At 40.1% G+C, this 22,274-nt stretch overlaps 1 protein-coding gene across 1 annotated transcript in view; it reads left to right on the top strand.

Moving 5' to 3' along the window:
• The window catches only part of Lhx8 (LIM homeobox 8), a gene marked incomplete in the record, with an annotated part of 24,279 nt that extends 2,233 nt beyond the window's left edge, over nt 1–22,046 (top strand). Inside the window, 7 exon segments of the mRNA XM_013514370.1 lie at nt 80–244; nt 3,716–3,837; nt 5,923–6,143; nt 6,865–6,968; nt 11,706–11,801; nt 17,891–18,071; nt 21,816–22,046. Coding sequence (XP_013369824.1) covers nt 80–244; nt 3,716–3,837; nt 5,923–6,143; nt 6,865–6,968; nt 11,706–11,801; nt 17,891–18,071; nt 21,816–21,892 — 966 coding nt within the window.
• Nucleotides 22,047–22,274: the final 228 nt, after the last annotated feature.

Below are 22,274 nucleotides of genomic sequence, written 5' to 3'. Positions count from 1 at the left end.
GGGCGGGGAGGCGGCGCCCCGCGGGGAGCTGGGTGGAGGGAGGAGGGGTCTGGAACCGCCTGCGCCCGGTCGCTTCCAGCAGGTGAGCCCCGAGGGAGCGGGGGACGAGGACTCGAGCTCCTCCTCGGCCCCGCTGTCCCCGTCGTCCTCGCCGCAGTCCATGGCCTCGGGCTCCGGCTGTCCGCCCGGCAAGTGCGTGTGCAGCAGCTGCGGCCTGGAGATCGTGGACAAGTACCTGCTCAAGGTAGGGGCGGCCGGCGCCAGGCCGGGCGGCGGGCCCGGGCAGAGAGAAAAGTCCTTCCCTCTTCCTCCCAGGTGGTCCCCGAGGTTGTCGACTTCCTCGGCACGTTAGCCCCGTCTAGGGCAACTCGCCTCGCGCGGCGGGGTTGTTGCAAAACAGTCTGTGAGTGACACATCCTGGGGTAGAAGTGATTGCCCTGCTGGATGTACTGGAGTCGCCATCGAAGGTAGAAGGCAGGTGGGCAAGCCCTTACCCGTCCTTAAAGGTCTCTGCCGGGTCAGTCTCTCCACCCAGTCACCCACCGGACCTCAGACGAGTTCGAGGTCGGTGTGTGCTGACTGATCTCCCCCTGCAGGGTCCGGGCGTGAGAACCACTCTAAAGTGCCTGCAAAGGTCCTTTCTGAGACTATTTTAAAAATTAGTTTTATTTTCAAGTACCAGGAAGCTTTTCCAAAGTACAAGTTTGTGGAAACATTTACATAAAAGCTGTTTCAATACCTTCTGACTCTTACCAAGGTTCACTGCTTCAAGTCCGCCCAATGCTGTTAAGTCCTTTCCAGGCTTGGGAAAAAAAGTGAAAATTGATGTAAAGTTAGGCGCGCCCGCGCGCGCACACACATACACACACGTGGTGGTTTGAGAGTTGACTGTCTGTATTAATTTGTATTATTTTTCTCTTAAAATATTGTCGGGGAACTGTGGAGTACAAATTCTGGCAGGCTACAGTTATCCAAGTCGCAGCAAGCAAGGTCATGGTCCCTCGTGTCTTAATGGTACTACATTGGATTTTCAACTTCAGTAGTTCCTAAAAACAACTGTGCAAAATAATGACTTCTCCCGTACCAAAGTAGTTGCAAACCAGTTCACTTTCTCATCCCACCCCACCACGCTTAGGTTTTCAAAAGGATTAATTTGGGAGAGCCTAAGTTCAAAAAGTGAATTAGTGGGTTTAAGTTTCAACATCAACATACAGATTGGTTTGTCTGTAGAAACGTGAATTACCCAGATACAGCAAAGAGAGGGGTTTGGGTGAGAACGTTTAAAAATGACTGAATCTTATTTGGTGGTTGATTTTTTTAAATTGGAAATTAACATGGGTTTTTTCTTTAATTGAATATGCATTCTTAAGATTCCATTTTCATTGTTGCTAAACTTGACACTTTTTGGAATTTTGAAATCATCCTTTGGATTAAAACCAGTTCCTTGTTTTCAGTGAGCCTTGTCAGTAATTCGCAGAATCGTTAAGAAGGTTTCAGGAGTGGATCTATGAAGTCTTTTAACACTTTGTAACAGAGAAGACCTGGAAAACTTATAGGAAAGTAACAACACAACCTCAGAAACAGATAGTACTTTCTAGTGTTCATTTTGCCTAAGTTTGAATATTGCCTATCTTGGTAGTATGTAAAATATTTGTTATCTAAGAGAGTTATATAAAGTTCTTTTTTGCCACAGGACAGTAGGGTGCCCACTGTAGTATTCTCCATACAATCTGTTCTACCACTTCGTGTGTTATTAGCATATTAGCTCTAACTACACTCTGATAGTATACAATTATTTTAAAAGCCTGAGTTCTTAACATCCCCTCCCCACTTTGAGTACTTTTCCAGGTAAGTTTGAATTCACACTTGTCGCTGCTAAAAACAGACCTAGCATTGATATGGGTGAACTAACAATAAGTGAAGCGATATAATGCAGAATTACGGGAGGAGTAGAGTGGCTCATTTCCTGCTTCAGGGCCTGTCCTTTGGGTAGTTTTTCTGTCCTGGTCCTAGTTGTATGTTTAGGCGTTTACTGATTGGATGAATACTAGCCAGCAGAGAAAGCTTACAGTTTCCAGAATCTTCTCTCCTCACCTTACTTTACTCCCTAAAAAAGAAATGGAAGATCTAGGAGTTTTGTTGTGTTGCTGTTGTTGTTTGTTGTTTTTTGAAAGTCAACTTTGAGGAAAGGTGGTAGACCTGGCATTTTGTTTGGTTTTTGTGGAGAAAGAGGCCATGGCTCTGTCCTGAAGCCTTCTTTTACAAAACAAAACAAAACAAAAACTTGGATGTGATTGAAATATAGATGGCCCTAAGCTGTGGAATATTAACAAAGCCTGCACTTTTAAACTTTATCCTAAGTCAGCTCATTTGAGAGAAAAGACTAAGGAAGACTATATCTTTATTTCTAGGGCAGTATTCACCATTATTTTTTTTTATTCTAGCTTTCTTGGATTTTTTTTCTATTATTTCTCTGTTATTTGCATTGTTTTATTTTTATAGTGAGTATGTAGTTCTTTTAAAGAAAGACCAAAACTTAAAATTTCATCAAAAAAGAGACTTGAAAACCAAAAATATTGCTTTGGAAATTGATGCATCAACTGTAATTAGAAACCAGTAATACTTCAGTCTTTCAGAAAGTTCTGTATGTAACTCATGTCACAGATAAACACGCTGAACAGGGCTTAAGAGTCTGACAGTCACTGGGCAGAAAGTTCTTTTTCTATTAAATAGTGTCACAAAAGCCAAATCTCACAGTAGTTCCCGTTCCTATTTCTGTCATAGGAGCCATTGGGAGGGTGTAACTGGTGATTTTGCACCAGTGCTATTCTTTCGAATGACATTTAATTAAGCATAAACCTAGTTCTTATGTCTGTTTCACAAGAGCAAACTTTGGGAGTCTGTAGCAGGCCAGTTCAATGCAGTGCACACCTTCATTCTTGAAAGCCTGCATTGTGGTGCTTATTGTATGATGGCAAATTTAAAGTGAGAATAATTGCAGATTGTTTCCCCCAGTTGATATGTCTGGTGCCTTTAGAAAGTATGAAGTGCTCCTTTTTTCTGACATGGTGTTATATCCTACTATTTGAAGAATAGATGCAAAATATGCTTGGTGCCTTTTTACAGCCACTTATAATTGTACTGAAGTCACTAGTGACTGTACTTTACTCCGTGGCTACCTTTATTTCTGTGGAGTGGGTGATGCTAACAGAGAGGCAGGGCTACTGCCATAGCAGCACTTAGCTCAACCTTAGCTACTTCTGCTTTAAAGAAAGAGACTGCTCAGTTTCTTTACCGAGGTGATTATCTTTCCAGGCTGTTTTCACTTTCTTTGGTGCTCTTTGAAGCAAAAGTATAGTTTGCAATTATTTGACCAAAGTGTAGGTTGAGAAAGTGGGAAGAATTTGGCTGGGGAAGGAAGCAAAACATTTGCATGTAGGACTTTCAAGTGACCAGAACTTTCCTGGTGTTCATATTGATTTAAGAAAGAAACGACACAATTTTTAAAGATAGATAGATAGATAGATAGATGAGATTTTTTTTCCCCCTGTCTGGAGTGTAAGAGTGAATGTATTCAGATGGATGTTTATATAAATGACATTGCTTGGATGGAAACGGTCAGAGGATGTGTCAGCATCTCACAGGGCCAGCATTTCGGGTGCTGCCCTTCTGTGTGAGATGGGAGTGGCCTCTCACTGCCCTCTTCCCTCTGCAGGTGAACGACCTGTGCTGGCATGTCCGGTGCCTCTCCTGCAGTGTCTGCAGAACCTCCCTCGGAAGGCACACCAGCTGTTACATTAAGGACAAAGACATTTTCTGCAAACTCGATTATTTCAGGTACACTGGGAAGCTTGTTCTTAGTAAAGTAGGCACTTCAAAAAATTATTCAGCAAACGAGTTTTGTGATACACTTTTGTCCAGTTTCATTTACCATAAGCTCCGTTGTTCCTGTACGATGGATTGCAAAATCTATTTTGAGGTCTATTTTATAGTAAAACAAAATAAATGTGTTTTCCTCCTCTAGGAATTTACTATCCAAAACTTAATTTTAAATAATAGTCCCAATGTAGAGGATGAAAATTTTAAGCACTAAAAGCGGGGAACGTATTTGCAGCGCATAAAGTATGAAACACAGGATGACTTGTGACAGTGTCCCTTGTCAGGCGGAAGGGATAGGATGAAAAGAAACTGATTACAGAGGAAAAAAGATTTTGTTAAACTTTTACTGGTTTACCATAGAATGATCCCTAGTTATACACCCATGAGATGCCAGGAGTTTGAAAACAGATGAACCACATGATTCGGAAGGATTGATCGTTGTTCCTATATCATAAATACACCAAATCGAAGAAGTCTGCCTAAAAATCCGGCTTCTTTTGTTTCTTCTTTGAACTTTAGTTCATAAGATTATATTTGCACAAGATACTAAGTTTTCTTTCTGTGATGTCTTTATAATTGCTTAAATGTAGTTTCTTACAGGGTCATTTTTTATGGAGAGTTGTCTAGAAGTTGCAATTGTTCCTAAGAATGACTTTTAAAATTACCTTATTTCTTCTTTATTTGGATTTTCAAATGAAAAAAAATGTTCATTTGGAAATTCTGGCATTAGTTCTACATAGTGGAGTTTGTAATACTAATTATGTTGTTTACACTCGGTTTCAAAAATTGAATTTAGAGAGTTTAGTGGTTAATTTGAATAAAATCACTAGGTAACTTAAATCACGTCATAATATCCAGAGTTCTTTAGTTTATAAAATCAAGCAGTTTTGTAACAGTCCCAAATATATATTTCTCATTAGGTTTATTCTCGGTTTCTTCACCTGCAGTTAATAGTTTGCTGCTTTTTTGACATCGGATATGCTAATCTTAATTTTTTATGATAAATTAAAACCTTTTGAAAGATTCAAGTTTGAAAATCTAGTTCTTTAGAATTTTTAATACTTCACATTTTGTTATATTATGAAATTTATTTTTAAGGTTCAATGTTTTGATATAATTTTAAAAAATAAATTGGCAATACCTGTGAAGATCTATGCCCAGGTGGGCAGGGTCGTATGTACTAATGCAGTGTGAGCTGACCCCACTGGCCCATGCCTGTGATAGGAGACAGGACAGTGGGTCCAGTTACCCAGCCTGGGAGGAAATGGGATGCTCACATCCGGTCTGGCATTTTGTTAAGTTTAATGTGTGTTTAATGTCTAAATATGTCTCTGGGAGGTCTAGGTAATACTCCTTTCCTCCTGTGAATAACAATATGGTAACCTCCCATTAAAGGAAACATTTCAGGGTTTTCCTTTGTCATCTACCAGGGTAAAAAATTTGAGTTCTCTGCTTCTTTGATAATATCTATTTGAAATGTTTGAGACATTAATTTATAGCATTTTGTGATCATCTCAACTTGATTTTTTTGTTTATTTGGTTTGTATTTTGACGCTGGGGATGGAACCCAGGGCTTTGTGAGTACTAAAGACACGCTGTACCACTGAGCTACACCTTGCAATCTCTCCACTTGGTTTTAAAAAGTCAATATTCATGTCAAATAGAGATTTTTTGCACTTTGAGGTTTTACATCTCTAGCGTGTAGGTGAGTGTGTGTGTACATATGTGGGCACACTTGTAATCATAAGCCTCCAGGTACATTTACAAATGCCCTGACATTGAACACAATGAGGAGGATATTGATACTTGTATATTATTTATTTTAAAAGTTTTATTTTTGAAAATAGATTTGAATTGTAACTATCTCAAATCTTAACTCCTTAGCATATTGACTTTCAGAAAAGTAATTCCTGTTTCATTTTCGAGGTATTGAAATGCTTAGGGTATTCCAGCGGAGAGAATTTATGTGTCAGTTTGATATTAGACTGATAAATAGCTTCCGGGCATTAAAATCTTCCACTCCTGCCCTTTTGTTCACTGCAGAAGATACGGAACTCGCTGCTCTCGATGCGGCAGGCACATCCACTCTACTGACTGGGTCCGCAGGGCCAAAGGAAATGTCTATCACTTGGCGTGTTTCGCCTGCTTCTCTTGCAAAAGGCAACTTTCCACGGGAGAGGAGTTTGCGTTGGTGGAAGAGAAAGTCCTCTGCAGAGTGCATTATGACTGCATGCTTGATAATTTAAAAAGAGAAGTGGAAAATGGTAAATATGTTCCTAAAATACTTTTGAGTCTTTGGGGACATTGAATAGAGGGATAAAAATGATTTTTTCCTAAGGTCATCTTGGTGCATTATTTTAGGCAAAATATAATTGTGGTAAGAGTCATCAAGCACTCTACAGCTAGTGATGACCTCCATCTGTTTTATTTGCTGGGAAAACCATGGCATATGCATTAGCTGTGTCCTCAGACAGCAGCCTTGGGTTAGGCTGCAGCTTCTCTGTTCTGTAAACAGTTGTTTCCCTGTGTGTGCCTTCCTAAGGGCGGGCCTTCGCAGTGCGCTTCTAACTTTTTGAATACGCAAGCCTACGCATGAACTGTTGTTTCTACAGCATGTTTAGGCTGTGTTAAATTAAAACTTAGTGGGTTTTAACTTGGGTGACGCATGCCTGTAATCTCTGCGCCCTGGGAAGCTGAAGCAGGACGATTGTAAATTCACAAGTTCAGGCCCAGCCTAGGCAAATGGAGTGACTTGTACTGAGACCCTGTCTCAAAGTAAAAGAATTTTTGAAAGGCCGGGGGATATAGCTCAGTGCTTAGATCTTGAGTTCAATCTGCAGTACTGTGGGGGAAAAAAAATAGTAAAAAGTAAGGTTTAGAAGATGCATACGGTTTTACAAGCCCAGAAGTACAAGAAAACTATTACTTTGCAAGTGGAGGACCCATTTGCGTTACCAACACGTATGGTATGTTTTTTAAATGCAGGTAACGGAATTAGTGTGGAAGGTGCCCTCCTCACAGAACAAGATGTTAATCATCCAAAACCAGCAAAAAGAGCTCGGACCAGCTTTACCGCAGATCAGCTCCAGGTAGACCTGGCAATGAATTTATGATTTTTGAATCCCCTCCCCGCCAAAAGAAAAAAAAAACCCAAAACAAGAAAGCAATTTCTGTGTTGCTTAAAAACAGTTACGTTTTCTAAAAAGTTAACCTTTCTTGAAACCAACTAGATAAATACATGAAAATATACTTATCGCCCTAAAATGTTTCTCATTGTCCTCTAGCACCAGAATAGAAAGGGTCCAGTGATCTAGCTTTGTTTCCTTGGAGTCTTTTGGTGTCAGCATGAAAGTGGAAACCAAATGTGGATCTGTTCTGACTTCCTGATAACATCAGTTCAGTCCAGATATGTACATTAGTGTATGTGATTGCAAGAGAAGACACACTCTGTTTTGAGACTTGTAACAGAAAAAGATATCATGTGAATCTGTGAAACTCCAATTTGTTAGTCTTTTTAACAAACTCCAATGAGTCCTTTAATGGACAAGATTGTATGTTTTTTGAGTAGGAAAGAATTGAATACACCTGCCTTAATTAACAGCCAGATTGTTCCTTTCTTGTCTTTAAAAAGGATAGAAAGACTAATTCTGTAATTTGATGTTAAAGGTTGGTTATGTCCCCTGCAAGGAAGAATTATTTTCAGCTTAGTTTTCTTAAACATAATTTTCATAAGTTTGATTTGTACAAATTGTCAAAAAAATAAGTAATTGCTCCTTGCTTTACATTTAGGTCTTCACCTATAATGATTTTTTTCAGATAATACAGTCACATTTTCTAAAAAATTAATGTGGATGAGGTATTTGTTTTAAACGGAAGAAACGAGCACCTACCATGAACCACCAGTAGCTCAGACTTTAGAAGACATTTAGGCAGTTACCAAATGCATGAAGGTAGTATTCTGGAACTCACCTGTAGCATTCTAAGACCTGCTAGATTTTAAGATGGTCACAGCAATCGAAAGTGTCTCAAGAGAGAATTTTATTTCGGGGAGGATTTAGGAAAGAAACCTGAATATGCTGCAAACATTTCAAGGAAACTTGACCATGGAACCTACTCTACCATTAAAATCTAGATCCACTCAGGAAAAAAATCCAAATAGATAATTATTATGGATTTCTTAGGCATAAAAGTACATGGTCAATAAATGAAAGACAAGACAATCAAGAGAAAGCTCTCCGACTGAACTGTATTCCTCAGGATGCTGCTGGGCTTGGAGAGGAGACCACACACACCCTAAGTTAGGTGTGAGCACTCGCGCAAGCTCTGGGAAAACGCCCAGTGGTTAAAAGGTGTCTGGGTTACAAGAGAATCTCTACTGTCGATGTATCTGTTTTTTAAGTTGGATGGTTCTCATCAAGGGTCAGCTCTAATCTTGAGTTATAAGATTGATAACTTTAATTTGATGTAAAATTTATTATTCCAATTATCACTGAGAATTTGAAACCAGTATGTATATAATCACCTATGGGAAGATAAATGAAATAAAAAGAGTATTTGTGGAGGTCTTTTCGTGCGAAGTCCTGTGCCGGCCTCATCAACACCATCTCCTTTAACTCTCCCAGAAATTCCTCTCCAAGGAGGTCCAGGAATTCCTATCCAGGCAGAGCTCCAAGGGGATGGCAGGGAAGAGAGTCAGGCCCTGCCCACCCGGCGTCTGCTGTTTGCATAGGCTTGGCCTGCCTGGAGACCACGAGTGCCCCTGAGCCTTAACGAAGTTTGTAGCTAGGCTTGGCAGTTTTAAATTGCAAATGTGCATAAAATATGTCCGCCATGCATTATTGTACAAATGTGATCTGAATCATGCTTTTGAAAAATTTTTCAGAATTACAGGTTTTTAAAAATGGAAGCAATAAGTGGTACAGTTTTAAAAGCGGGTTTTCATTTATTCAGTATTTATTAGCATTTATCTTATACCAGGGAGAGCTGAAACAAACGAAATACAATCCTCAAGTAGTTCTTTGAAATTTAGGAATTTGGGATAGCTGCAGATTTAAAAATCAAACAGACTTACTTGAATCATGTACTTTTGGCAGATCTAATAAGTCAGGCAGTGCACCTACGCTGTGGGATAGTTCTACCTTTCAGAAAGCTGAGTATATTCTAGTTTGGTCGAGACAGTTAAGGTGATACCTGCTTTGGACAGATGCAGGTTAAAATGGGACAAATAAAGAGCTAGAGATGTAGAATGTAGAGATGTAGAATGCTTGACCAGCCCAAGGCCCGGGGTTCCACCCCCAGTATTGAAATAAACAAATAAATAAATAAATACCATGCTTCTTATTGAAAATTAATGGGAAGAAAGCATAGGTTAGCTCAGAGGATGGGTCCGCAAATATACATGAAATGCTGTCTCCTTTGTAAGAATACTAAGACATTTCTGCTAATATTATGCTTTGTATACGGTTGTGGCAGGCACCTGGCCAATGGTTGTTACGATGTATGCCGTGTTTAGCTTCTACTGCAGTGTATTTTCAGATGGAGTTGGTCTGACTCCTGACGTTTCTGGTAGACCTCCTGGCCTTAGAATGCTTACTTCCCAGCGAGGTGACGAATATGGCGTTCCCTGTGTCCAGGGACACGTTTTCTGCTGTGGGGAGTAAGCTGGCTCCATGAGCTCACTCTCCGTGTTAGAAGAGTCTGGGACGGGAACAGTAGTGTTTGGATAACAGGGCCAACTGAGAAGAATTTGGAGGGATCTTTTTTTCTAAGACTACTGATACTATGTAAAAAAGATTAACGAGTACCACTTTTTCAAGAGAATATTCTAATTTAAATAATCCACGTTGATCTGAACTTGGTTTTATTGCTTGATGAGAATCCCCTTTATTAAAGGTAATTTGGTTCCATGATTAAACTTGTCAATCTAAAATTCCTTTGTGAAAGGCATACTCTAAAAAAACAGATCGTTGGTAATGATGGTTGGTAACAAGCAAATCTCCAAGTATCTGTTCAGCCTTTTTGAAAAATTAAAAAACAGAGACATAATTATTTTTCTCATTCCTTTTTCTCTTTGGGACATTTTGCGCTCAATTACCTATAAACACAACTATTTGCATAGGAAAATATTAATGTAATACATTTGCAGTAGAAAGGGAAATATGAAGATTGTAGGTGGTCAGGCAGTTTTTCTTTTCTCATTGTTTAAACCAGAAGTCTATGTTTCGTTATTAATGAATGCAAAAACACAGGACAGCAGGCTGGCAAGTCAGGAATATTTAACTGTAGAAGAGCCGCTTATCAGAGAGATCTTACCTGAACATATAATGTGTAAACCTCGCTTCCTGGAACAGCGTTGGACTCTTGCTCCGCACTCTCCGATTTTCCTCACATTGTCAAGTTTCATTCTGCTACAAACTCTGCCCGGTGTGTGGCCGGAAGGGAGGTTAATTCCCGGGGAGGCGAAGCACAAGGCGTTCCCGTGTTGAGGAACGCATTCTCTGCCCTGGAGAGCAGACTTGCCAGCAGCTCTTCGGCTCCCGGGACAGTCGCGTGGCGGAAGACGTACCACATAAAGAACGAGCAGGGAGTGCAGTTAGTTTTTTCTGTTGGAAAGGGCCGAGAGGCCAGATCTGCTTAAGATCTGTAAATGGTTGGGTGCCACACCCATGCCTGTGGCTAAGCGCAGTTGTGTGGGACGCCAGACTTCTCCCTCATTCCTTAAAGTACATCATTTTTGTTTTCTAATGCTTCTTGCAGTTGATTGACTTTTAGTGATGAAATTCAAGTATCTCACTTGATTACCATAGTGATTCCCTCTTCTGAAGAATACGGAGCCTTGGGCTTGTGATGTATTCTGGTCCCTGCGCTCTTGTACACTCCTCCCTTTGTCTTTTATGATAGGTAGTGTTCAGCACGTCAGAATCTTTCTTCCCGGGAAGGAAGACGAGGCACAGCTGCCCACCATCGCTGTCTCATGGCGCTTGGCCTGGTGTCAGCAGTCCACAAACTGACATCGGCGCCTGTGAGCTTGATCCATCTCTCCACCCGTAGACCCCAGTAAACTCTCGGTGGACTGACAGAAGCCTCTCTTTATGATCTCAGATACTTTTTCACAGAGTCATCAAAACAAAATGATGGCGTCATCGCAATGAAGTGAAATCCATGTACTCTTTGCAGATCAGTCACAATTATTTTGCAGGCAGTCAACCTGTTCAGCCTAGGAGAGGCTGGAGATAAATATTCTATGTTTTTCACGTTTTATTAAGTTTTCTAGTGCTGAGAAGTTTGGCAAAATGGGAAACATGGTAAATGGGATTCATGTTACACATTTCATTTGTAAGTTCTAGGAACGGGGAAAAAGGGTGAGGCTATTTCTAGCAGCAGCGTTGACAGTTGAACTTATATTGAAGAGGATTATTTTTTCAAGATTTCAGCAGAACAGCCTGTGTGTAAATATACAAAATTTGCCTGCCTTTTCACTTGTATATACTTCTCTACACTGGTTTTCCAGTAATAAAATACAAGTATAGTGGTACCTTGGTTCAGGAACTTAATTCATTCCACAGTTCCAGGGAAGATGGCCAAGGTCGTGTTCCTCACCTGAGATGGAGTTTGCAAATGGAAACAAAATTGTGCCCACTGCTTCTGTTTGTGAACTGAATTATTCACGAACAGAGGTGACCATGAACTGAGGCATCACTGTATCACGTTTGCATATGCATATCTTGTTCCTCCATCATCAAAATGCAGAAGAGTGAGCTGTGTCTCTTGAATCATTTGCAGCCTACATCTTCCTTTTTTTTTTTTTTTTTTTTTTTTAATCACAGGTTATGCAAGCACAATTTGCTCAGGACAACAACCCAGATGCACAGACCCTCCAGAAACTGGCAGAAAGGACAGGCTTGAGCAGACGTGTGATACAGGTGACTATCTTACGGGTCAATCCTGAGATACAGGATGTTCTAACTCTGCGTCCTTATGAGTGTGTGGTGTTCTTTTGTTGATAAAAAACCTCTCAAAATATTAGTTACCTGTTATAGATCACTTGACTCTTTAAAGCAGTGTTGTAACCCTGATGATTTACCTGCCTGGGGTAGGCTGCCCTTTGTCAAATGACCTTTTGAATGTCTTCATTCAGTGTCACGGCAATCCTAACAGCCTCAGACTAGGAAAGACAACTGCAGTTCTCTAAGTTTCCTCAGATTCTGAGGTCCGTGTTCTTTTCCATTACTTCTGTTTTGTAACAGAAGTGGTGTGAACAGAGCCAGGGAGGGGTGAGTTAGAGCACACTTACTGGAATGCAGACTTTATATTTGGAATTTATGGAAAATGAAATTGAAGTTGTAGAGCCCTGCGAATGTAGAGTTCTCTCTTGAACAGAAGCTGTGATGTGTGATTTTTGGAAGAAAGAGCAAGTGATGCCAGATGGACAGAATTCAAGTTGAGCGAAGGCCAAACAGAGGTAGATAGCTTCACTGGGACGCCCTGCAGAGCAGTGATTTTTTGGAAAGAGACTTACTGAAGTAGTAAGACTAGAATTCATTCGAGTCATATTTTATCAGCTGTACACTGATAGCAAAGGGTGAAGGGAAGAGAGAGACCTGACTTGGAGACCAAAATGGAAAAGTAGAGATAAATCAAAGTATCCATGAGTATATTCAAGTGAAAAGAAAACTTGGTTTTCTCTTGGGAGGGAGATGAAGCCCCTTTTGGTTGTGTTAATTGTGCGGTGATGGTGAAAGTTGTGTATGTGAAATTTGAAAGGTGGGACAGGCCCCAAGCAAAGAGAAATTGAATAATATGCTTGAGAAACAAAGCGTAGAACTTAACGGAGTGGAGTGGACTTAGAGAGAGAGGGCAGGGTGAAAGAGCTTTTGAATGGGACAGAACAACTCCAGGATCAAGGAAGGAGTTGGTAGAGAGAGCTCCTGAAGGAGCTGGGCATCTTCAAAGAGGAAATCATCCCTGGCAAGATGCTATAGAGAGACTGGGGTATGAGGAATAATTTTAGTTACTCAAGGTTTAAAATACTTTAAGGAACATCTAGTAAGATAAAATGAAATTTGTTAGGGAGTGGATGGATCAATCCCTTTATTGTTCATCTGTCTTGTTTATTAAGTTGAGGGGTTGGTACACTTCAGGAAGCCAGAAGTGTTAGAAGATTTAAACAGAAATGCATGGAATCCAATGGGAAAGACTGAGAGTACTCCTCTGCTGACTACGGTTCCCAGTGGTTTGGTTGACTACAGCATATAAGGCACGCTAGGGGTGGGGTCCCACAGCCTCAGCACTTTGCAGACACCCTGAGTATGGCATTTATTTTAGGGAACTAAACTTTAGACTAACAAGGAACCAATCTGAAAAGAATGCCGCCTTTGAGAAAAGATCTAGAAATTGTGTCTTAATATTAAAGGTAATGGGGATATTTGTCTGGAGATAGGGTCAGGAAATTGGAAGGGAAGGATAGGTTGTTCCAGAGTAGGTGTCCTTCAGCATGTGTGAAAAGCTGCCCTACAGCGAATGTGTGGAGAAGCACTGTTATGCACACAAGAGGAACTTTCTCAGTGTAAAAGGCTTCCAATGTGGCACGACCACCAAGGAAAGCAGTGAGTTTCCTGTACCTTCCAACTTAAGACTTTGTACATCCACGGCAAGGGTGTCCACAAGAAAGGTGGGTTCACAACTGTTATGTTTCAGACTGTTTCAGTTGAGAGCAAAGACTGGGTCATCTTAGGGCATTTCTCGATATTTGAAGCAGGAAGGACCACTGACAGACATTTTATGTCATGTCCAAGTATTTAGGTCACCAGTATTATGTGCAAATTAGCGTGATCTCAGGTGCTGAAACTTGGAGAGTATCTATTTGGATTTTGTCTTTTAATAAGTGAAGACTGCATGGTAGACATTTTGATAAGATGGTGAAGGAAGGTGTGTTAGCACACAAATGTGTGTAGTATTTGTGTGTAATTTGAATATATAATCCTTCACAATATTTTTGGAGAATTAAGTTTCTGTGACCTCAAAATGTAAATGATGATCTCTTTTCCCCCAAAACCCTTCCTAGTGCCAGGCACAACACTTCAGAAAGGTCATAGAAGAGTTTGGGTTGCTAGGTCTCTATTGTAATATACAAACTAGGCTGCCCAAGGGATAGGTTGAAATAATGGGCTCACATGTTAAGAGTCTCGGCTTAGTAGCCGCCAGTCTTCTTTGTGAGAGGTTGTAACGGAGAAGATTGTCACTGGGCTGAAGCCAAAGGATAAAGATGGGTGATTTAACTTTTCATTAGCTCTGCAACCAGATCCTGTCACTGTTCATTTCAGATAAGTGAACTAGGAGTTATAGATCTCACTGATACAGAATAAAACTGTTTCTTTCAGTCAGAGTGCTGGAAATCTTTCCATACAACATTACATTATTTTTATTGCTACATATGCTGAGCATAGATAGCATCATTTATTTAGTTTCCAACTTTTCACTATTAAAAAAAATTCTGTGTGCTTGTGATATGTTGTAAAATGTTGTATGTCTGTTAATGTTTCCCTCCTTTTATCCTTAAAATAAAATTAAAAAAAAAAAAAATTCTGACATGAGCAACACCATATATCCGTCTTGCATGCTTGGCCAGTAGTTTCCTTATGATACATTTGTGGATGAAATGTATCAAAAGGTAGAATATTTAGGGCCTGTATACAAATATTCCCTTCCAAAAATTTATACCAATTTATTCTGAATCTGCCAGGCACTACATACAAGAGTTTCTTTTTCCTTAATTCATGAGAATCTTAAATGTGGTCCACTCTGTAGAGCCTTGCCAACTTGGTAGTCAGAAAAAGAAAATCTCGTTTTGTTGTTTTGTTTTGTTTTTTGGGGGGTTGTTTTCTTCCCAGTACCGGGAATCAAACTCACAACTTTATGCTTGCCAAGCAGGCTCTGTGCCGCTGAGCTAAACCCCCAGCCCCAGAAAATTTCGTTTTTATTTCTACTTATTATCAATGAACTTGAACATGTTTGCTTGTTTTGTAATTTCAAAACCTGTATTGTCTTATTCCACTTTTCTGGTGAGTTATTTCTTTTCTCTCCATCTTACTGATTTTTATTCTGTCATTAAACTGTCATGGTTCATCACATTCCTTTTCACTTTTTTTTTTTTTTTTTGGTTTTTCTCCGGTACGGGGAACCGAACTCACGACCTTGCGCTTGCCAGGCAGGCGCTTTTGCCGCTGAGCTAAATCCCCAGCCCCTTTTCACTTATTTTTCCATATAGAACTTTTAAGTTTTTATGTATTCCAATCTCTTTAACTTTTGATAGTTCTGGCCTTTATTATGCTTTTCTATCTAAAAAGTGTATCAGTATTGGTTTTTGTTTCCTTAAACATTTGTGGTTTCAATTATTTACACCTAAACTTTAATTTATTTGGATTGGTCCCATGTGAGGTAGAGTTTATCTGTTTTTTCTCTGAAAAGAATAACCAGGTTTCCCTAAATCAGTAAGCCATGCTTTCCCAATAATAAAAATTTTGTTGTTGTTTTTTTCATACAATAAATTTTCCTATTTGGCTTTTTGCCTGGACTTTCTAAAGGCTTCATTTTATGCACCAGGGGCATGTGTGCATTTGCACAGGTATATGCGTGTGTGTTAATGGTGAGTGAACCCAGGGGACACTGAACTACATCCCAAACCCTCACTGAGATAGGGTCTCCCTAAGTTGCCTGACTGGGCCTCCTAAGTAGTTGCTATGTGCATGTCCAGCTAGAGATTTTTTTTTTAATTTTACAATGTATCTGTTCAGTTACTGCTTTCAGCTTATGGAATTTATGATTTAGAATTTAAAATTTTTAAAATAAAATTTTTAAAATGTGTTACTCAGAAAATTTTAACTAATGGTAGAGTTTTGCAAGACAGAAGGAGAAAACTGCGTGGTGAGTTTTATGTGAATTCTGAGGGTGTAGCTTTCTTGCCGGGTTACTTCTGATGTATGGAATCCTCAGCTGTGCTTTGCTTTTCAACTTGCAGGACACTCTGTGTCCGCAAACCTCTCTCTCCTAGATTACCTGTAGATGATCTTCTCAAGAAGGTATTCAAATTATTAGGTTTGTTATTCTGTTATTTATGTTATACATTATATTTATTTTCAAAGCCTGAGATTTTTTTGTTTCAATGAAATGGCGATAATTGGACTTTTTGTTGTTTTTATAAATGAGTAGATTCTGTCCCGTGTATAATTGACTGGAGACAAAGATATTTTGAAGACTGTGGGGCCATCGTAGCGAAGGCGGCTTAGGTTCCAGATAGCCCTCTGGGACATGTGACTTCTAGGGAAGCAAGTGGCTGTTCTGACCCCTTGCGGGCTAGGGAATGTCTGAGGATGGCTTCTCAGCTGGGAAGACTGGAGACACATAGGGTCACAGAGTAAGTGGGGGGACGGTGACTGGAGACTTCTGCTGTGGTCTGGTCTCTGCCCTGGTGTCTCAGAAGTGACACTGCAGAGGAGGAGAAGGAACCTATGAATTCCCACTCCCTTTCTTTGATACCTGCCTGTCGTGTTCCAGAAACATTCCTTAGAGCTGCCCCTCCCACCACCTGTAGGGGGCTGCCTGCGCAGTTCAGTTATTGATTTTTATTCCTTGAGCGTTAATCCCTTCAATCCACGCTCTCCCAGCCCTGGATTTGGAATCTCTGTGTCAGGGCCTGTCTTTTAAGTCAAGCCAACTTTTGTTATAAATTCTCGATGCTTCCTTCTGTTTCACTCATTGACCCTAATTTTCTTGTGCCATCGAACTCCTGCTCAGCAGCCCTGAACAGAAGTGATGCCCTTGACCTTTCCCTGGCCTTCTCCCGTGATCCTAGAAAGTTTCTAATTCCCTTCAAGTTTTTACCCCGCCCCTTATCCTTCTCCTCCCGATAGAATTGCTTGTAATGATGGCGTTTAAGTTCCATAGAGTTTTCATCCAATAACGCTCTGTGGCGGAGTTTTGTCTCCAGGCAGGGGATTCAAACACAGGCAGATGAGTCACGTCGAAGGGTTTGGGCAGTCCAGCCTCATTCACCCTGAGCTGGGTGCAGAACTCGCTCGTCCTGAATTTGCATCATTCCTGCAAGAGAGTGGACAACGGGGTGGTCAGCACCTTTACACTTTGCGAACTCTTTCTCCAGTTGGATGTGTTTGTGTTTGATTTTACTTAAATAGTACTAGTTTTTCTAGTTATAGCTCTGACATTGGTATGCTTCTTAGGGAATGGTCTATGAGAAATTGAACACAGCAGGCTAAACTGTGAATGGAATAACTGAATCAAGAGGCTTGTAGAAAGCTGTAAGTTCTCAGTAGGGATTTTAATCATTTGAACAAGCATTTGAAATAAGTTCAGCAGGTGTCTAAGAATACATTCAGGAGTGTGTGTGTGTGTGTGTGTGTGTGTGTGTGTGTGTGTGTGTGTGTGTGTTTAAATTCCTGATTTAAAAAGCTTTTTTTACTGCTTTTTTTTTTCTAAATGCCAGTAGTAAAACCAAGGGTACTTCTCAGGAATTCTTGAGCTCCTCCCTCTGCCGTCCCCTGCCCTCCCCCTCCCTCTCCCCCCTCCCCCTTCCCCCCTCTCCCTTTGCCTCCTCTTCCAGGATTCTTCTTTCCCTTTCTCCTCTTGCACTTTTCTCCTCTTCTACCACCAGCTTCTCCACCTCCACCATCTCCTCCTCTTTTTTCTTCATGTCCTTCCTCTTCCTCCTCCACTTCCTCTTCCTTTTCCACTCCCTCCACCACCACTAGTTTACTGAGTCACCTTTTACGTAAATGACCAGAGAGCTATTACCTGTGGTAATGCAGGTATTATCTGAAGTGAAAGAATGAGTGATATCTGAGGTAAAATGTTTCTCATCTGTCTGCAGAACTTCTAAAACAAGTTTATTCAGTGCTCCAGTGGTAGAGCGATGGAAGCTGCGTTCGTCGCTCAGCTGACCTGGCACTGTCCTCCCAGGCTGGTGAGTGACCCAGGTACCTCGCTCTTTCCCCCGCAGGTGTGGTTTCAGAATTGTAGAGCACGCCACAAGAAACACGTCAGTCCCAATCACTCCTCCTCTGCCCCTGTCACGGCGGTCCCGCCCTCCAGGCTGTCTCCACCCATGCTGGAGGAAATGGCGTACTCTGCCTACGTGCCCCAGGACGGGATGCTCACTGCTCTGCACAGCTACATGGATGGTAGGTATCCCGGCGCCCAGGGGCAGGTCTCCGGCGGCCAGGAACCGGCAGCTTCTCATATGAGATCACCGACGTGATCCACATTTTGAAACATTACCTCAAGAGTAGCCGAAGAACACTGTAGACTGTACACTAGAGAGAAAAATTATCCAGACCTCCTTCTTCCTGTGATTTCATTTTAAGGGACAAGTTTAACACCTACCGTACAGCTAAAATACAAATATTAATAATGAGCACTCTTACGGCTTAACTTTCACTACGCAAACTTTTTTGTTCTCACCTGGTGAGTATTTAAGTAATTTATTTTCCTGTGGTCAGAAACGGTGTTCACGTTCAGATCTTTAGATCGGGTCTTACCACATTTTGTGACAGACATTTTTATTGAAGCAAATTATGCACATGGGAAAGGACACACATGACTTGATGAATTATACAGTGAACAAACGGACTGTGTAGAATGTGATAGCACCCAGAAGCTTCTTTTGTGTCTCCTCCCAATCATTCGTTTTCTTGCAAAGTAGTGTAGCCCTCATTTCCGAAACCATGCCTTAGCTCTGCCGTTTTTTGTTTTTTTTTTTTTTTGAGCTTTACATAAATTGAACCATACAGAATATATTCACGTGTGTTTCACTCTTTCAATTACTTAGTTTGTGAAAGTCATTGGTATTGTTGCAAGAGTCGGTGATTTATCGTACCCTTGAATATAGGGTTCCACTATGGGAATCTTACCATAGCTTATTCATTTATGGGCGGTAAAAGTTTGGGTCTCTCCCAGTTTGAGTATTTATGAACACGCTGCTGTGGATGTTACTGAGCATGCCTTCTGGTGCATGTTAGCTCATGCTTCTGTTTGGTACGTATCTGAGAGTGGGTCTAGGTAGAGTCTAGGCTACACATATGCTTAACCTTAGCGAGTTCTACCAAAAGTTTTCTGTACTTGCGGAGCCAGCTTGCGCTTTGAGCAGCAGCATAGGCTAGTTTAAGGTGCTCTACACTTAGGTTCTAAATTTCCTCATTGTAAACAATTTGCTGATGCTGCAGTGCTGTTTCATTGCATTACTTTTCCCTCATGACTGATGGGATTCTGCCTTTTCCCCCCTTGTTATTGGTGTATCCTCTTGTGAAGAACCTATGTCTGCCTCTTGGTTTTTCTCTTTGAACAATTGTTTTCATTTCTTGATACAGTCTGTATAGAAAGCTTTTTGATAATTGTGTGTTGACAGTAACCGTCTTTTCAATGGCCTGCTTTTTTCCACTATGGAATATTTTGTTTAGCATAAATTCCTAGTTTGAATATACCTCATTTCCTCAGTTTTTTTTTCTTTCATGGACAGTGTTTTATTGACCTTTTTAAGAAATTGTTCCTACTCAAAGATAATGAAGCTATTCCTCCTGTCCTAGCTTATAGAAACTTCGCTTACTTTTGACAGTTAGACTTACAGCCCATCTGAAAATAAATTTGAGTGTGGAATGAGGAAATAAAGCTTTTTTCTTGTACTGGTAAAAATACAAATTTCCCAGCTCCTCTCTAGAGCCACATTTGTCATAAATCAAGTGTCCATAAATTTTACACATCAATTTCTGACTCCTCTATTTGATTTTACTGGTCTGTTTATCCTTGTGTTAATAATCTAGCCACGTTAGTTATACCAATGCTGTAATTCTTGATGTCAAGTAGTACGAGTCTTCCTGTTTTGTTGTTACTCAAACTTGTACAGACTTTTCTTGACTCCGTTTTCATAAAAATGTTAATCAGCTCATTTTCTACACCAAAAGAAAAAGCATTTTTTTTGGGGGGGGGGGTACCAGGAATCGAACTCAGGACCTTGCACTTGCCAGGCAGTCGCTTGTGCCACTGAGCTATATCCCCGGCCAAAACAACATCTTGGTAGAATAATTCTGCCCTCTTACTACTAACTTTTCTACAACAGCCTTTGATGTCTTTGCACTTATTTGTTTCATCTTTAAGTTATTTTTATATTTCAGAATTTTTAAAAAATCTTACCATCTTTTGCTGTATATTCCTGGGTATTACTTTGATGCACTTGTAGGTGGTATTTGTGCTGTATAGAAAGCTAGGTTGGCAGTTACTTTCTTTCAGCATTTTGAAAATGATTACCTTGTTTTCTGACTTCCCTTGGACCTCTTGTTTCACATATGAGTAGCTAATTGATCTGGCATCACTTATTACTGAAATCAATTGTTGCTTGTCTTCCTGTTCCTTTGAAAATAAATACCTTTTCATATTCCTTTGGCTTCTCTGGTTCCAAAAATGTATTATTACTGTGTTACTGGGTATGCTTTTGGAATATGTACCATTATAAGAAATTCTCAGTTTTTTTCTCCTTGAAAGTTTCTTCCCTATAAAGCAATTTCATATTTTTCAACATTTTGTCCTTATATGCTTTAGTCTAGATACTTTCTTCAACTCTAACTTCTACTGCATTAATTCTGCCCATTCCTAATAATGTATAAAACTCATCCACTGATGTCTTAATATCAGTTATGTTTTTCAGTTTGAGAATTGCCATTTCTATGCTGGTATCTATTTTGTCACTTTATTCTTTAAATTATTATTATATTAACGACAGTTATACAAGAGCCCATGTCCAATAACTCTAATATCTGGGTCCTCTGTGAGTCTGCTTTGTTGGTTTGTTCTTCCTTTTTTGGAGAAGTCATGTCTCATTTGCTTTGTTCTTTTTATTGCATTTCAGATATTGGGTATGAAAAACGTAAAATAGTTTGTGGTATCTTCCAACGTAAGGGATCGCTCTACTTTTACCTCAGACACCCAGGTGGGGAAGGGCAGCTCAGCTCAATCCAATCCTGGGGCTGGTCTGTTTCTGTTTTACTAGTCCTTAGATTGGATCACAAGTAAAAGCCTGGTTTCATTTTTGTTTTTTTTTAACTAGGGCTTTCGCTCTTTAGGGGGATTTCCTCTTTTGTCCCTACCACATAGCCAAAGTCTAGCTTCTGAATGCTCTGCTAAACTTCTAGCCTGTTAAATATTCTTTTTATTTTAAAATTCTCACTATCCTTGTAGAAGAGCAGGCTCATTTTCTTTCCCTCCTCTCAGGGACTTAATTTTGCAGTTTTTCTCCACTTATGTATCTTTTAGATGCCTTCCAACAGATTTTTAAAAGTGTCCTCCAGCCTTTCTGATTGTTCTCAGGGGGAAGTTTGGTTTAGAGGAACACAGCTGAACTCAGAACCTCATTTTAAGTTTTGATTAAATAAAAACAGAGCATACAACATTGTTGCCATTTACTTAAACTAGTGTCATAAGTGTTCACGCTTATGTGAAAGACTAGTGTGCCCTGAGTGAAACGTGCTTTGGTGTATGTTTCAGGAGGAGATAGTTAAACATTAATAAGGAGACCTTGAGGTCATTCTTTTCAGACACCTGAGTGTGAAAGCCAGCAACATAGACACACAAAGCTCATGTGTTTTTTAGCTGTAGGGTAAAGTGGCCGAGAATGGGGTGTGGGTGGAGAACATGGCAGCGGCAAAAGCTTGTGACCCAAGAAAAGATTTGGGGGGTAAAATTATTCCAAGGTTCTTATTTAATACTCGTGATACTGGGTAAATGGAAGCACTTGGAGAGAAGGGACAGCTTCCACGTGCAGCTTGGGACCCTCGGCTGTACTGAATGATGACAACACGCTGCCTTGAATTATTTGTTTTGAAATCCTGTTTTATTCACCCTAAAAACTGATCCATAAATTTCTTTCTATTTTGTAGCTCATTCACCAACAACTCTTGGACTCCAGCCCTTGTTACCCCATTCAATGACACAGCTGCCAATAAGTCATACCTAAGTCCTTTTTTCAGGGATAGAAATGATTGAGGTTATAAACTTGTCATTCATTATGTATAAAACACCATTGAACAGATAGTAATGTTAATTTTTTATTTAACACCCAAAGCATTTGCAACATCACTTTGCTACCCAGGTATGTATCTCTAGTTGGCCTGCAAGACACTTTTATTGATTCTTTTTTTTTTTTTTTTTTTTTTTGGTAAAACTTATGTTTACAAGTAGAAAACAAATCAAAACACTTTTTTTGTATTGTCTGGAAATAGTTCACTCTAGTGTGTATCTGTTAATTTATTTGTCATCAAAAGAGCACTTTGCCTAAAAGAAAGGACTGACAAGTGTGCAAAATGTTTACAATCTTTTGTGAAATTGTAGTTTATCAT

Source organism: Chinchilla lanigera, unplaced genomic scaffold, assembly GCF_000276665.1.
Source record: "Chinchilla lanigera isolate Chin_1 unplaced genomic scaffold, ChiLan1.0 scaffold00022, whole genome shotgun sequence".
Lineage (NCBI taxonomy): Eukaryota > Metazoa > Chordata > Mammalia > Rodentia > Chinchillidae > Chinchilla > Chinchilla lanigera.
Note: the sequence above shows the minus strand (reverse complement) of the source record. Positions and strands in the feature narration are given on the sequence as shown.